Source organism: Metarhizium acridum (assembly GCF_019434415.1).
Source record: "Metarhizium acridum strain ARSEF 324 chromosome Unknown scaffold_574, whole genome shotgun sequence".
Taxonomy (NCBI): Eukaryota; Fungi; Ascomycota; class Sordariomycetes; order Hypocreales; family Clavicipitaceae; genus Metarhizium; species Metarhizium acridum.
In genome coordinates this window covers 1,062,537-1,076,020 of record NW_027094044.1, presented here as the reverse complement: position 1 = coordinate 1,076,020, position 13,484 = coordinate 1,062,537, and the positions used below count along the sequence as shown (strand labels likewise).

Here is a 13,484-nt window from a genome sequence, read left to right as displayed (position 1 = left end):
AAATGAAAATTGATCCCGTCAGCCTGGGATTGGTTACCGTACTGCGAGAGTACTTGTATATATGTACAACATTTCCCCGCAATACTCTCTCTTCATCATGAAGACCTGGTATGTGGTGAAACACTTCCCAACTCTGTACCATGCACTCTCCATACCGTCTGTATAGCTGACGTGGAAACAAAACTCACTGGTCTTTTCCACCCCCACTGCTCTTTTCAGCATCTATGCTCCTTGGTATCGTGTGCCTTTGGTTCAGATGCACCGTTTATGGAAGCACCTTGTCCAGTCTCGCCCTCTTCATCATCAGCAGCAATCCCGTCCGACTCTCTCGGCTGTGCTGTTCTGGTGGCAAACTCCCCATCGCCCGGCAACTCACACATGGCTCCCACGGCCGTTGCGGCGCCCGACCCCGGCAGCTCAGAAACTGGATGCCCCGCTGAAGTGGAATCGGCACCGCGAGGCGTCCCGTCCAGTTCGCTTTCAGGACCAAGCGAGGGTCCGAAGGGGGAGGGCGTCGCGTCCAACTCGGGCTTGTTCATGCCCGGAAGGCCGCTCTCCTGCTCGGACGCCGCCCCGGCCTCGGCCTTGCTGCGGCTCCTTCGGCGGTAGAATACATACCCCGCCAGCGCCAGGACGATGAGGATCAGGGGAAGAGCGGTCCCGATGGCCGCCTTTGTCGCGGTGCTCAGGCCGCCCCGCGCGTCGCCGTCGCCGGAAGCGCTCGAGGTCGTTGACGGGCCGGACGAGCCGGATGCGGCGGCGGTGGCGGTGTCGTTTCCGCGGACGAGAACCACCTGCGGCGCGAAGACAAAGGGCCAGATGTCGCTGGATATGAGCTGCGTGCTGGTTGTCCGGTTCATGCTTTTGCTCGGACAGCCCTGGCTCATGTCTGCGGTGACGGTGGCCGAGAGCGGCGGCGTTGAAATACACGTGTACGGGGCGTAGCACCGGAAGCCGCTTGCGCCATGTGAGCCCACCGTCTGCAACTCGTTTTGGTTCGGGATGATTTCCCCATCCCCGGGGCCAACAGGACTCACCTCGGGCAGCAGCCGTGCGCCGTCTGCCCCTTGGACAGGATGCTCCACGTGGACACGGTGGGATACGTCGACGTCGTGGTCGGGAAGGAGGTCTGGATCGGCTGGGTGGCCCCGGGCGGGCTGTAGACCATTGTGCAGCCCGTCGTGTAGCCCGACGGGCACAGGAGGCCCGGCGAGTAGAGCGGCCACACGGCATCGGGGCCCCGCCAGTCCTGGATGTTGTTGTACGCGGGGCCGTAGCGCTCCGGGAAGCACGACGAGATGAGCTGGAACAGGCTCCCGCCGTACGTAGTCGGGCACTCGTACCCGCGGTTCCACTGCAGGACGGTCGTCACGTTCATCGACATGGAGACGCGGTGGCCGTAATAGCCGAGCGTGAGGGATGTGCAGTTGCCCGGGGGCGCGAATGTCGTCGTCAGGGGGCCGAGGTTGAGCGTGAGCCCCGGGGGGACCGTGGTCGTCGGCGTCGGGTCTCCCTCGCTTGCGGCGACCATGGTGGTTCCGAGGTGTTTGTTGATTCTTTATTATGATTTGGCTAGTCTGGACGGTGGCATCGTGAGGGGGACTTTGGGGGGGGGGAGAACGTGAAAGAAGCAAGAAAAGGGGGAAAAGCAGGCGGGTTGTCAAGAGGACATGGTCTGTGTAGGTGTCCTTGGTTGGTGTAATTTGGAGATGCAGCCAGCGCGGATGGCAGTGGGCTTTTCCTGGTCGGTGCTTTTATTTCGAAGACGGCTGATGGTCTTTCTTTTCTTGGTCCGATGAGCGGGTTGGTGGTTGAAGCGCCTTGGTCTGGTATTTTGGGGGTTGTTGGTCGGTGCGCTGCAGATTCGGCTGTTTTCTGATAGGTGTGGCGACGGGATGAGGGTGGGGAGGGGAAATTGACGATGCTTTTTGCTTGTCAGGGATGCGTGAGGAGTGAATCGCATTGGTTCGAGAGAGGTAGATGGTGGTGGTTGGAGTTGTCTGTCCGAGGGAACTGTAGAGCGAGAATGTGGTGGGTTCTGAAGTTGCATGTGAAATGATTGGTTCTCTTGAGCCGTTGCTGGTTTGGGCTTGGAAATAGTCCGAGTTGCTGCTTGTGCGAGACACGTCTGTCGCGGAAGTTGAACTGCGCCGGGCAAAAGGGACAGATGCTGCACTCTGACAATGTGGATTTCTACAACTGGCTGCTTTCACATTCTTCATTTGCTATTCTGTGTTTTACTCGTGTGCTCATAGCAAGGACGATTCTGTTTGCATGAAAAATAGGGCATCTCGGTTTCAAGAAAACAACAAAGCTGGTTGCTCTTACAGCTGCAGCTTGAATAGTTTCAAATTATGTCAAGCCACGTACTTTTTTCGAAATTCACACTGTCCCGTTTCTGACGGCGAAGCAAACATCTTCACGAGCAAGGTCAACCTGAAAGCCGCCACCCCTTTCCATTAAAGAAATTAAATAATCTCATCCAGATAGCAACCACTAAACAACAAAAGGGGGGATGAGGACCTGGGCGAAGAGCTTTTTTTTTTTTAGAGAGACAGAAGATTGGTGATGTGGTGTTTTTGTCATCTTTGTTTTTGAGGTTATTTGTACGGTTCCTTTGTTTAGACGAGCTCAAGCCTGGAAGGCAAAGTGCTGGTTTTTTTCCACGATGCCGTTGACGACTTATACGCGGCCTCTGGCTTCGGGACAAAGCCACGAGGTCGGGGGATCGAGTCGTTCCGCGGCCGATTTTGCCATCTGAGACATGATTTAAACGCCTTCCGGGGAGATGTACTAGTTTATTTTCATGGTGGTATTTGCTCGTGGTGGCGGCAGGATTACGTCTATGACGAAGTGGTCATGGTGGTTTCTCGCGCTGCCGTGCGGCGGTGGCGTCAAACCGCGCAACATTTTGATTATCAATCATGTCAAGTTCGGCTGGATCCGGCAGTTGCCGCTGCTACAATTGCTCCAAGTGTCGACGGCGGCGCTGGCAACGGTTGAGGGTGCCTGGCTAACGGCAGCCAGTGGCCATGGACGGGTGTAACGGCAAGGCAGGTGGCTTGTTTGACTCTGGAGAGGACGTCAACCACACTGTTGTTTTGCCAATACCCAATGCTAAAGCGTCATCTGCCAATAGGGCCTGTTGTCTGAATGGTTTCCCACGCCTCCCATGGCAGAGCAGGCCGCAGCCCGCACCGAAATGTCAAATGCAAATACGGCACAAAATAACTACATCCTGCCCCATTCCCAATCTAGTTGAGAAAGAAGATGCCCCTAGTTCCACAAAAAGGCAAAACCACAAGCCCCCCAACAACTCCGCGCCTCAACCCCCGTTTCAGATCTCTTCTTCCTGACACACATCGTGGCGCCCAGATCCGTCGCAGGGGCAAGGGTAGCAAGGGGCATCAGCTAAGCTTGCTTCAAGATGAAAATCAAATCACTGCACGACACGAGCACGGAGGGAATACGCGGTGGAAAAGTGAGTTTCTCAGTTTGTTAGTTTGTGGCTAGGGAAAAAAGAAACGCCCAAGACACGACTTCGAATCGTGCTGGATGGTATTACTAAAAAGGGAGAAGAATTAAATGCAAGAAAATTTTTTGGGAATACCCTCAAAGCTATATTGACAGCTTGAGCTGACAGCCTGCGCAAACAGTGCCGGCGAAAAAGCCACTTTTTTCTCAACACAAGATTGCTTTCTCGACTTGGACGATGCCTGCCAGCCCGTATTTCTCATGCTTAATAGAAGAACAAAAAAAAAAGTGCTCGCATTAATCCCACCCTCACAAGGCCAGAATCATGGGTCCAGCAACAGTGATGTCATCCGTCAAGGCGCCATTCACCGGCGCGCTACTCGCCAGCGACAGGTACGTCACGCCCGCGACGCCCTGGGGGATCTGGCATCCCTCGGCTGCGGTAAACGGGGTGAAAGCGGTGCCGCCGGGCACTACGCCGCCGGATGTAAAGGCGCAGTGCGTAGCCGCAGAAGCACCGCTCGCGGCGGCCACTCTGACGGTAGATCCGACCTTCATGGCGCTCGCCTCTGCTGACCCTGCTTCCATGGTCAACGCGGGGAAAGCGGTGACGGCGAGGTTGGATCCCTGCGGGCAAGACTTGATGAACGGGGCGGCGATGGAAAAGACGGACTTGAGGCTGAGGGGCGCGTCAAAGGCTTGCGGGACGGCCGTCTGGCCGAGCAGCACTCTCAGAGAGCTTTGGTGTCGCGACTCGATGGTGACGATTGACGCGGCGGCCGTCAGAATGGAAGGGTCCTTGATACGCTTCGCAAGGCCCAGATAACCCGACACGCCGACATTTTCGAACAATGCGCCCAGGGTGGCCATGCCCTTGGCATCGGTTACATTGAATTCGTACTGGCATGGCTGCACAGGCTGCACGCCAGCTTGGGCCAGTGCCGACTGGAGGAACGCGACGTGTTCTTGCTCCGTCTGGCCGATTTGCTTGAGGTCCTTGATCTGCTCTTCATTGAGGCCAAGCGCGGCAAAGTCTGAGTCTGGAAATCTTTGGAAACCCTGGCGGTAGAATGCGTCTTCGAGATGCTCCAATGTCAGGGCGCTACCAAGAGATGCAGAATTAGCCTCTACAACTCGACACTGTCCAAGGGTGGAATAGCACGGTATGGGCTTACAATTGCAAAACATCCGCATCGGACAATTCAGTTTCGGGCACTTCCGTGGTCGGGGCAGTCCCATTTTGAGCCTGTCTTACAACCAGTCCATCCCGGCGGACGGCAGGCAACGCCGAAGCCGTGGCGGCTAATAAAGCCAAAGCAGCAACTTTCAATGAAGGCATGGTCTCGAAGCTTGTGTCAAGATTGTACCGTGATATTATAATATATGTCGTCGATAGGGGCCAGCCGCCAGGTGGTGAATAAATATTAAGTGTATATACGAAATTGCCAGGCCAGCTGTCGTCAAAAGGAAAGAAAAAAGAATGTAGACAAACAAGAGACCACAAGGGGCCAGGGCAAGTGCTGATAGTCGAAGGAAGTGAATGTAAACTACTTTGCCGCGATAAATAGAAACAAGAAGTAGAAAGAAGAGACGTGATGGGCATGGGGAACCCAAATGTTATTATAATTATTGGGCCCCAACCAGCCACTTGCCCTTTTCAGCATTGCATAGTCTGTCCGCGGCTCTTGGAGATGCCGAAGATGGGCAATTCGACTTGTTTGAACACGGCCTTGTGTCGTCCTTAGCTCCAGAGTCCGAACGGATAGGTTTGTCACAGAACAGGGAAGGGAACTTTTCTGGCTGTTTGGCCTTGGAAACGAACGGGCCACGAGACTTCCGTGCCGCTGCTGGAGCTAGATAGGGTCCATTGCGGAAGGGACAGAGACGCCTTGTTTCGATGGAAGCTGCATCCCTGCTCGGTATGTGACCTGGCCGGGTGGATGAAGGATACAGAAAGGCGCAATATGGTGCACGGCGGAGTGTGCGTGAGGCAGGTCAATGTCGCCGGCCCGTCCATCGTCCGAAACCGAAACCATCATGACACACCTCCGGCCCCGAGCCCTCGAGCTAGCTTTCTCCTCCAATGTGTCTGGTCCTTCCTCCACTTGGCAACGTTGAACTCATACTACGGTGGCCTACGGGCTACAGACTACTACCGCACACCGCACACAGCACACAGCACACAGCACTCACTTGTGCACGTTGCCCGAAGCCTCCGTGTGAGCCTTGTTGCGACAGTATTGTCATGGAACCAATCTCCCACCCCACGAGCCCTGTGCATCTCATTTGTCATCTCAAGCGGTACAGGTATGATTCTCCGGCCCATCATACAGACGCCACGACTTCATACCGTTACCCATCCCCAACACGAGGCGTCAGCCAACCCACGCGCCTTGTTCATTCATCACCGCCCTACATCTCGTTGCCTTGGTGCCAATCGTCTCAACTCATACCTTGGCACTTACCAAAAGGTGATCTACATTCCACGCAATTCCTCCCCCAATGTATGTGTCATCTGTTCGCAAGAATCGGATCCCGCTCGGATGAGTTGCTCTTTGCCATGTTTGTCGTTTCTCTCCATACTCCCGGTAACCATTCACGTGAAGGACAAATTTGTCACGCTTGGCCTCGATGGTTGCTGAGCCATACGCCCAGTGCAAATGTCCAACCAACTATCTTCTTTTTTTACTACTTCACTTTTGTCGCCATGCTACTATACTTGTTCTCCTCCTTGTGACAGCCTGTCCGCTTAATGACACACATCTACTATTTGTATCATGTTATGTACCACACACATCAGTAGCCGTCGACGGAGCCTCCACAAAGCGCAAAAAATTACACCACACTTCCTTTGGGCTGCTATCTCTCCCGTCTCTTCTCCATCTCCCATCACACTTGATTATGTGTACTATTGGTGCAATCTGTTTACTTGGCTGGCTCATGACTTGTCCAGCTTCCTCCTCTCCATTTACAGGGCATATGGGTTCAGTGAGCGGATCGTCAGACACCTGTTGCACATAATGTTAGTCATTGTTGTTCGCACCCGTGATTCACATTTCATCCGTGTCACTTACGGCGGGCTCTTGCTGAGATCTGTCTTCAAGATGATAGGCACCCGAGTCATCTCCGTTACATCCTGAATATAGTCGCCGCCCTCCTCTCTCAACTTGAACAACTTCAAGTACTTCTCCTTATTTGTCAACAGCGTCTCCACGGCATCGGTGACAGGAACCTTCGAGTCCGAACGGGTCCGGTGAAGCTTACCGGCGTTCGAGGCAGAGCGAGCGGGGGATCCCGGCACGCTCTGTGTCGGACGCTCGGCAAGGGACGCTCCAGCCATAGCTTCTGTAATATCAGAAGTGTTGTCCTCGTCGTCATCGTCAAACAGAGCATCAACATCGTCAGTCGAGATGGTGCCAGTGACTGTCTGCTTGCGCGCCGCCTCGTCGCGCTCCTTCTTGACTCTCTCGGCTTCCTCTGCCTGACGAGCGGCGGCCATGGCATTGGTCATTCTTTGAGAAGCGGCGGCCTTGGGACGCTCATCCTCGGGAACGTAGGCAGAACTAGGCACGCCCTTCTCCCAGTACAGCTCGAGAACTCGCTTCTCCTTTCTGAACTCGGCCTTCTTCAATGGCAACTGATCGCAGTGTACACGCTTCTCAAAGCCCCATTCGGGAATAAGCACGTCAAAAGCCGACTCATACACGCACAAAACAATACCCTCTGAAATGAGGTCTCCATTGGCCTCCTGTCGCTTCTTGTCCATAGTGCGACATGACTCGATGTGGATGCTCTGCTCTTGTGCGTTCTGGGCAGACTCCTTCTTGGTGTTGCATGACTCGACAGTCTTGGCCAAGCTTTCCACATCATCAGCAAATTCAATCTTGCCCTCTGATAAAACAGCCTCTAGCTGACGGTGAACAATGATGTCGGCATAACGACGAGTTGGGCTCGTGAAATGAGTGTAAAGTGGGAGGTTAAGAGAGTAGTGTGGCCATATCTGCTTAGGAGTCTTGCTCGCAATGAAGTACTTGGCACGGTGCATAGCTTTGAGTACCACAGTCTCCATGCCCTTGCGAAGATCAGTGTCGTCAACCTTGAAGAGACTGTTCTGAAGAGCACCACTTCCAGAGGCATCAATGTCGTAGCCCAAGGCATTCATGCGATCGACAAAGGTTTGCAGGCGGCGAGGGTTGGGGGAAGCCTGGCGGCGGAGGAGAGCCTTTTCAGGCAAACCCTCAGCAAGGCGTTGAGCCACGTAGCTGTTGACTTTATGCATGAGCTCCTCGACAAGCTCCAGGGCTTGCGTTGAGTCGAAAATGTTGTCTTGAACGGGGTTGTTCTCGTCAGTCAAGCTGCTGGAACAGTCGCAAAGGAGCAATTGGTTCGCCGCCCGCTCCAAGGCGTGCCTCGCGGAACTTTTGGGCGACAGCCTGCAGGATCTGGATCGTGTTAACAGGGACGACCTCATTTTTGAATTCGGAAGCATTCTCCAGAGCCTGATCTATATCTTTTAGGCTGAGCTTGCCCGAACTTTTGATGATACTCTTCCCAACCCAACTATCTCCCTCCGCAACTGATCCATTATTAGGGTTGACATTAAAAACAACAGAGATGGTAAAGCGTTCCTGATCAGGTCCTAGGGAACAGACCTCGCTGGATAGCTTCGGGGGCAGAAGAGCGCAGAAACGGTTGATGAGCTGGACAGAGGTCCCACGCTTCTTAGCCTCGCGGTCGACAAGTGAGTTGGGCTTGACGAAGTGAGTAACATCAGGTACATGTATACCGACTTCAATCTTGCCATCGGGGCGGGACTTGACATGGCTTGCATTTCCAAGCTCGGCACTACCGTCGAAGTCAACAGTAAATACCTTCTCATTTCTGTAGTCACGACGAGCTGCGAGTTCGGATTCCTCCTCCTTGGCCACAGACCAATCTTGGAGGCCGACGCTACGCAAGACAGCATCGGAGAACTCGTCAGAGGAAAAATTATTGTCACGAAGCAAGGCATCAGTCTCCACCTTGAGTTCACCCATGCGGCCGAGCTGCTCAACGAGGGTGCCGAATGGATGTAGTGAGGTAATGGGCCAACGCTTGATGCAAGCGACAAAGATGCGATCGGCGTAGTCTTGATGCTTCTCAACGAAGTCTCGAGGAGCCTGTTCTGTAGGGATAGCAATAAGTGGTACCCGCTTGTCCGTAGGCTTGAACCAAACAATCTTGGGTTTCTCCTGCTGTCGTGAATCATTGTGGCGATTGTTGCCACCATCTCTGGCAGCACGTTCGGCCTCTTGCTTCTCCTTGGTGGCCTGGCTGCTAGGACGTAGCAGGCCGAGGGTGCCCGAGAACATCTGTCCAGCAACACGTTCAATGACGGCCACAACATGGCCAGCGTAAAGTGGCTTCTGCTCGTCGCTAATCTCTTCCTCCTCAACAAGTAGCAAGCTCTGGCCTTCAACCTCCACATCATCGTTCTTCTTCTGCGTGGGTCGTTGGCGCAAACTGCCGCGTCGTCGAATACCGCCCTCGGCAGCATTGTTGTCCTCATTATTGCCAGAATCTCGGTTACCCTGGTTGGTGGAGCCAGAGCGAGTATCCGTGATATCCTTGCGCTTCTTCTTCTCTTCCTTTTCCTTCTTCTGAGACCAGACCTCATCAACATCTAGAAGCTCAACAGCGACGAGGTCGCCTTCCAAGGCGCGATTGCGATCCTTGCTACCACAGATAAAGATATCAGCATCTAGCAAGCCATCTTGCGTAGTCACGTAGGCGTCGCTACGGTTTTTCTTGTTAACACGAAGAATACCAGCGACGAGCTGTCCATCCCCGAGAAGGGCAGGAAGGGAGGCTTGAGGAAGATAAGGAGTAAAAAGTGTCTTTCGTTGCTGCTGCTGTTGCTGCTGACCACCGAGCTGGCCGGCGTGCTGCGAAGTCTGAAGGCCCTGGAACTGTTGGCCACCCATCTGAGCAGCCTGCAGGGCCTGCAGCTGGCTCAACTGGATAGGGTTGAGCTGCTGCCCGTACATCTGGGGAATCATCATTTGGCCGGGCAGCTGCATGAGCTGGGGTTGGTTCGGGTTGTACTGGAAAGCCCCAATTGACGATACAGACTGGTTAATAGAGCCACGAGGCCTATGGCCCGGCTGGAAGGAAGAAGTTTGACCAGTGTTGCCAGCCTGGTCTTGATTCTGCCCCTGAGTACGCCAATTGCCTTCAAAGTTTCGTGATCCGGAGCGGGCGTGACCACCACCGCGTCGCCCATCGCCATCACCACCGAGATTAAAAGCACTGCTACGGAGACCGGAGCCTCCGCGGCCGTTGACAGCCATGCTCTGGCTTCGTCCATGGCCACCACGACCTCTGTTAGAGCCTTGCGCAACCGATATGTCCAGGTTAGATGGTGCAACAGGTTTGTTCTCGTCGTCGGGTTTGTCAGAAGTCGGGGCGGGGGCAGCGGGGAACTGGAAACCGCTCGTGGTGCGTTTCTGCTGTGCGATCTCAGCAGCTTTCTTTGCATCAGCCAAGGCAAGGGAGTGTCGTCGCTGATGACCCCCGCCAGAACCTCCCCTGCCCCCTCGACCGCCGATATTCTCTCGGTTGTGTGCTGGAGGGGCTTCGAAGTTACCAAAGTTGGAGCCGGAAGCACCAGAAGACGGTGCGGGCGGAGGACCCATGCCCATATTGGGCATTGCCGACTGATTACGGCGATGTGAGTGTGGTTGGCTCGGAGGGGCCAGGTTTTGCTGTCCCATTTGATTGGGAAACTGGAAAGCATTGCCCATGGGTTGCAAAGGATTGAATGCGCCATTGTGACCAAGGGATTGGCCAGGAGGCATCATGCCCATGTTGACATACTGTTGATGGGTCGCCTGGATCTGCTGTTGCTGCTGCTGCAACAGTTCAATCTGCTGTTGAATCGCCAACTGTTCCACTGCGTTGCGAGAGATGTTAGTGACGTTCATAGTAATATTGAATAGCGAAGAGGCGCCAGTCTATATCCGCCACCACCAGACCAGCCAAGGACGTGTGAAACACAGCATCTGGCCTTGGCCACAATAAGACCTTGGGGTTGATGGCAGATTATTAAAGCCTTTCAAGAGGAAAAAAAGGGTTTGTCTTTAATTCGAGGTGACTCGCAGCAACTTACTTCCAGGGTTGGCAAACATGCTCATCAATGGGGTCAGCTCCGAGGGGCTTCGCCGATGGGCAATGTGCAGTCTTCTCCCAGCTGGACCAGGGACGCCAGTCGGCTGCTGCTGGGCCGACTGTTGCTGCTGCTGCGGCTGTTGTTGCTGTTGCTGCGGCTCCATGATGGTTAATCAGAGACGAACAGCACACAGTTGGATGGGGGGGTTCTCTGGAGGCACGTCGAGTGCGGCCAACGCGGTGCAATGCAGTGCAATGCAGTGCAATGGCGTGGCAAGAAAGTTGGTCACTGTTGTATTTGTTGTATTCGCTGCAGGTATTGAGATCTTGTCGAGACGAGACGGAAGGCCCTGAAGCGATGATGATGATCGGTAGAATAGGTATTGAACCGTTGGGTGGTCGATTGGAAGCTGGCTTAGAGACAGTAGCGAGCAAGGCCCCGAAGCTTAGGCTGGCTGGTACGAAGAGGATGTACGTGGTTGCCAAAAGGAGGGTGGGATTGCGGCTGGATTGCAAAAAGCGAGCTCGTTCAGAGCCAAGGAGCGTGCAATGCGGTGATGATGGTGAAGCAGTGGAAAGGAAGGCAGAGATGGGATGGATGGAATGAAGAGAGGGGGGAAGCCCAGCTCCGACGAGACTATGAGTGAGGATGGTGGTGAGTGATGGATGGAGTGATGGGAGGAGACGGAGAGCCGAGCCGAGTCAATTGGGCATGATGGCAGTTTTCTAGGACCCGAAGTCAACTGGTGCTCGCCAACTCTCTTGGCTGGGGACGGGAGACCGGGGACTGAAGCTTGGGGGCACATGCACCTGGGGGTGCTGGGGAGGGGCAGGGCGGTCGATTGATTTGCCTGGTCTGTCCTGTAAAGTCTGGCAGTTGGGCCAACATTGTAGGCGCCTACAGTGCCTGCACTTCAGGCGCTATTACAGTGGGCTTCAAGTCTGGTAGTACTCAAGTACTTGACGTGTCCAGTCCGGTCTGATGTGTCTCATTTCATGAATTAATCAATTGAGCCAACTGCCTGGGGAACTCGGCATGAACACACTATGTACAAAGTGCTGCTGACTGGCCTCCAAGATTGCGCAAGTGGCCACCTGCACCCGGCTTCTACGCACTCATCATCTGCCAATTGAACGTGTATCAGACATGTAAAATACGTACGTGCCTCAGGGACCTGATTACTGCATTCGCTGATTGTACGGAGTTCTCCGTGCATTTCACCATCGGTTCAAGCTTCCGGTCGGCGGAAACCTTCAAGCGCCATTGCCAACATTGAGCGACATGGACGTGGCGCCGGCAAGTTTTCTGGTGGCACCCTGTGGCCCTACGTCGTGATTCGAGCTACAAAGTTTGTCGAGGGCTGTCGAGTCCAACATGGAACAGTTCAAGTGCCGGCAGATCCCCTTCAACCAACCTACTAAGTTTTTAGTACGGGGCACGGAGTACCTCGGTGAGGCACCGAATTGATGTACATGGCCTGTTGGCGCCACCAAAAACACTTCTCAGCACACCTCCCGCCGTGGCAAACGTTGAATGATGGTGCGTGCATGTCCACCCATTCTCTCTGCGGCGGCGGCGCCTTGGATGCCCCGTCACCTGGGCTCGAGCTGTTCTCTGGCCCCCGATTGCTGTAGTATCTGGCTTCAGTGACGCTACTCGCCGTGATGCAGCCCTAGACCCAAACCCCTGCTCGGGCTGGATCCTAGCCCGCGGAACAAGGCGCTTGCCACGGTGACACCTTGTTGTCGGATATTTTTGTTCTCTTCGAGTATTCTTTGTTCACAGAGTGGCGCCAAACGGCCTGGTATCAAGGTTGGGCGTCCAATATTCGTCGTCCGGCTTCATATTCGCCTACTCCGTGCAACGAGGCACCCGACTGCTGAGAGCTCGGGTGCGTCCAGATGTCGGCTCTGCCCGCACCCAATACTACCACATCCACCGCACTTACCAGGATATTATACTTGAGTAGTCCAAAGACCACGAGGGGGGATCACTCGTATCTCTGGATATTACTCCTTGCTTCAGGATGAGCTGCTTGCTTCTGTCAACCGTTTCTAGAACCAACCGGTAGAACCGTTGATCGAGTGAAACAGCGGGGCGGCTCAATCTTGACATCATCCATTGCCAGGCAAGAACTTTGACCGCGGAGGGAGATTACATATGTCTCATTACTCCAACACAGCCTGTGGATATCATCAACCGTGGCTCGACCATTCACCGTTGACCGTTTCATGATGAGGCCATATCACAAAACACCAATGCGAAACAGTCCAACTCGCACGAACTTTTGTTGTCACAGCAATACATGACTTTAGCCACGGTGTTATAGAACTTGCTAAAGACCAGATTCATACAACGGCGTCGTTTGTCTCGAAACTGAATTGGCGCATTCGCGCTCAGTCTTGTGAAGCTGTTGATTTACGAATTCCTGCCGCCAAGGCCGCCCGTTGATAATTCAACGACTTGCCTTCTTCTCTTGTCTGTTAGTCCGTCCTCCTACCCTAAAGCCGGACGAATAGGGCAAACTTTTGTATCCCTTTGAATTTGCGGAGGTGCGTTTGCTGTACCGAACCAGGATGTGACCCAATAAGAGAGCTTATATTTTAATATACTTAATTTTACAGTAAAATAACGTGATAATAAGAGTATTACATATACATAAGGTCGCTTTACACTTATCACATCATGAGCATGATAGCAGGGCATTTTACTACTGAAAAGGTATCCCTCAAGATTTTGTATAAAAATGGGGCCGGTACAGCAAACGCACCTCCGCACATTCAAAGGGATGTACTGAGTACATGCTCGGCAGACCCACAGATTTGACCGCCATTTAGGAGTACTCTACGGAGTACTACATTAC

At 53.9% G+C, this 13,484-nt stretch overlaps 5 protein-coding genes across 6 annotated transcripts; all 5 read right to left on the bottom strand.

Annotated features, from left to right (window-relative positions):
* Positions 1–215: 215 nt before the first annotated feature.
* Positions 216–1,531, bottom strand: J3458_020728 (uncharacterized protein; the record flags this gene model as incomplete). Its single annotated transcript, XM_066122204.1, has 2 exons — positions 216–957; positions 1,038–1,531. 2 exons carry the CDS (start codon positions 1,529–1,531, stop codon positions 216–218), a joined length of 1,236 nt encoding a protein of 411 aa, XP_065972831.1.
* A 223-nt stretch (positions 1,532–1,754) lies between these two features.
* On the bottom strand, positions 1,755–2,222 carry J3458_020727 (uncharacterized protein; the record flags this gene model as incomplete). Its single annotated transcript, XM_066122203.1, has 1 exon — positions 1,755–2,222. One exon carries the CDS (start codon positions 2,220–2,222, stop codon positions 1,755–1,757), a length of 468 nt encoding a protein of 155 aa, XP_065972830.1.
* Positions 2,223–3,376: 1,154 nt separating this feature from the next.
* J3458_020726 (uncharacterized protein) lies at positions 3,377–5,389 on the bottom strand. 2 transcript variants are annotated; one of them, XM_066122202.1, is made up of 2 exons: positions 4,650–5,389; positions 3,377–4,576 (listed from the first exon to the last, which is right to left on the bottom strand). In XM_066122202.1, the coding sequence occupies exons 1-2, from the start codon at positions 5,075–5,077 to the stop codon at positions 3,784–3,786; spliced, it is 1,221 nt and encodes a 406-aa protein (XP_065972829.1). In that variant the 5' UTR covers positions 5,078–5,389; the 3' UTR covers positions 3,377–3,783. The 2 variants fall into 2 exon arrangements, with proteins under 2 accessions (XP_065972829.1, XP_007812297.1); XM_007814106.2 differs by having other exon boundaries at positions 3,377–5,378.
* Positions 5,390–6,442: 1,053 nt separating this feature from the next.
* Positions 6,443–7,753, bottom strand: SSD1_2 (Translational repressor; the record flags this gene model as incomplete). The annotated part of the gene is made up of 2 exons (XM_066122201.1): positions 6,443–6,482; positions 6,549–7,753. 2 exons carry the CDS (start codon positions 7,751–7,753, stop codon positions 6,443–6,445), a joined length of 1,245 nt encoding a protein of 414 aa, XP_065972828.1.
* Positions 7,754–7,820: 67 nt separating this feature from the next.
* On the bottom strand, positions 7,821–10,784 carry SSD1_1 (Translational repressor; the record flags this gene model as incomplete). The annotated part of the gene is made up of 2 exons (XM_007814105.2): positions 7,821–10,405; positions 10,622–10,784. 2 exons carry the CDS (start codon positions 10,782–10,784, stop codon positions 7,821–7,823), a joined length of 2,748 nt encoding a protein of 915 aa, XP_007812296.2.
* Positions 10,785–13,484: the final 2,700 nt, after the last annotated feature.

What these genes read in the sequence shown, in the direction of transcription:
- J3458_020726 (XM_066122202.1), bottom strand. Translation starts at nt 5,077, where the DNA reads ATGCCCATCACGTCTCTTCTTTCTACTTCTTGTTTCTATTTATCGCGG. An exon ending in GATGCGGATGTTTTGCAATT is followed by an intron (nt 4,577 to 4,649) that starts GTAAGCCCATAC and finishes ATCTCTTGGTAG; the next exon opens with CGCCCTGACATTGGAGCATC.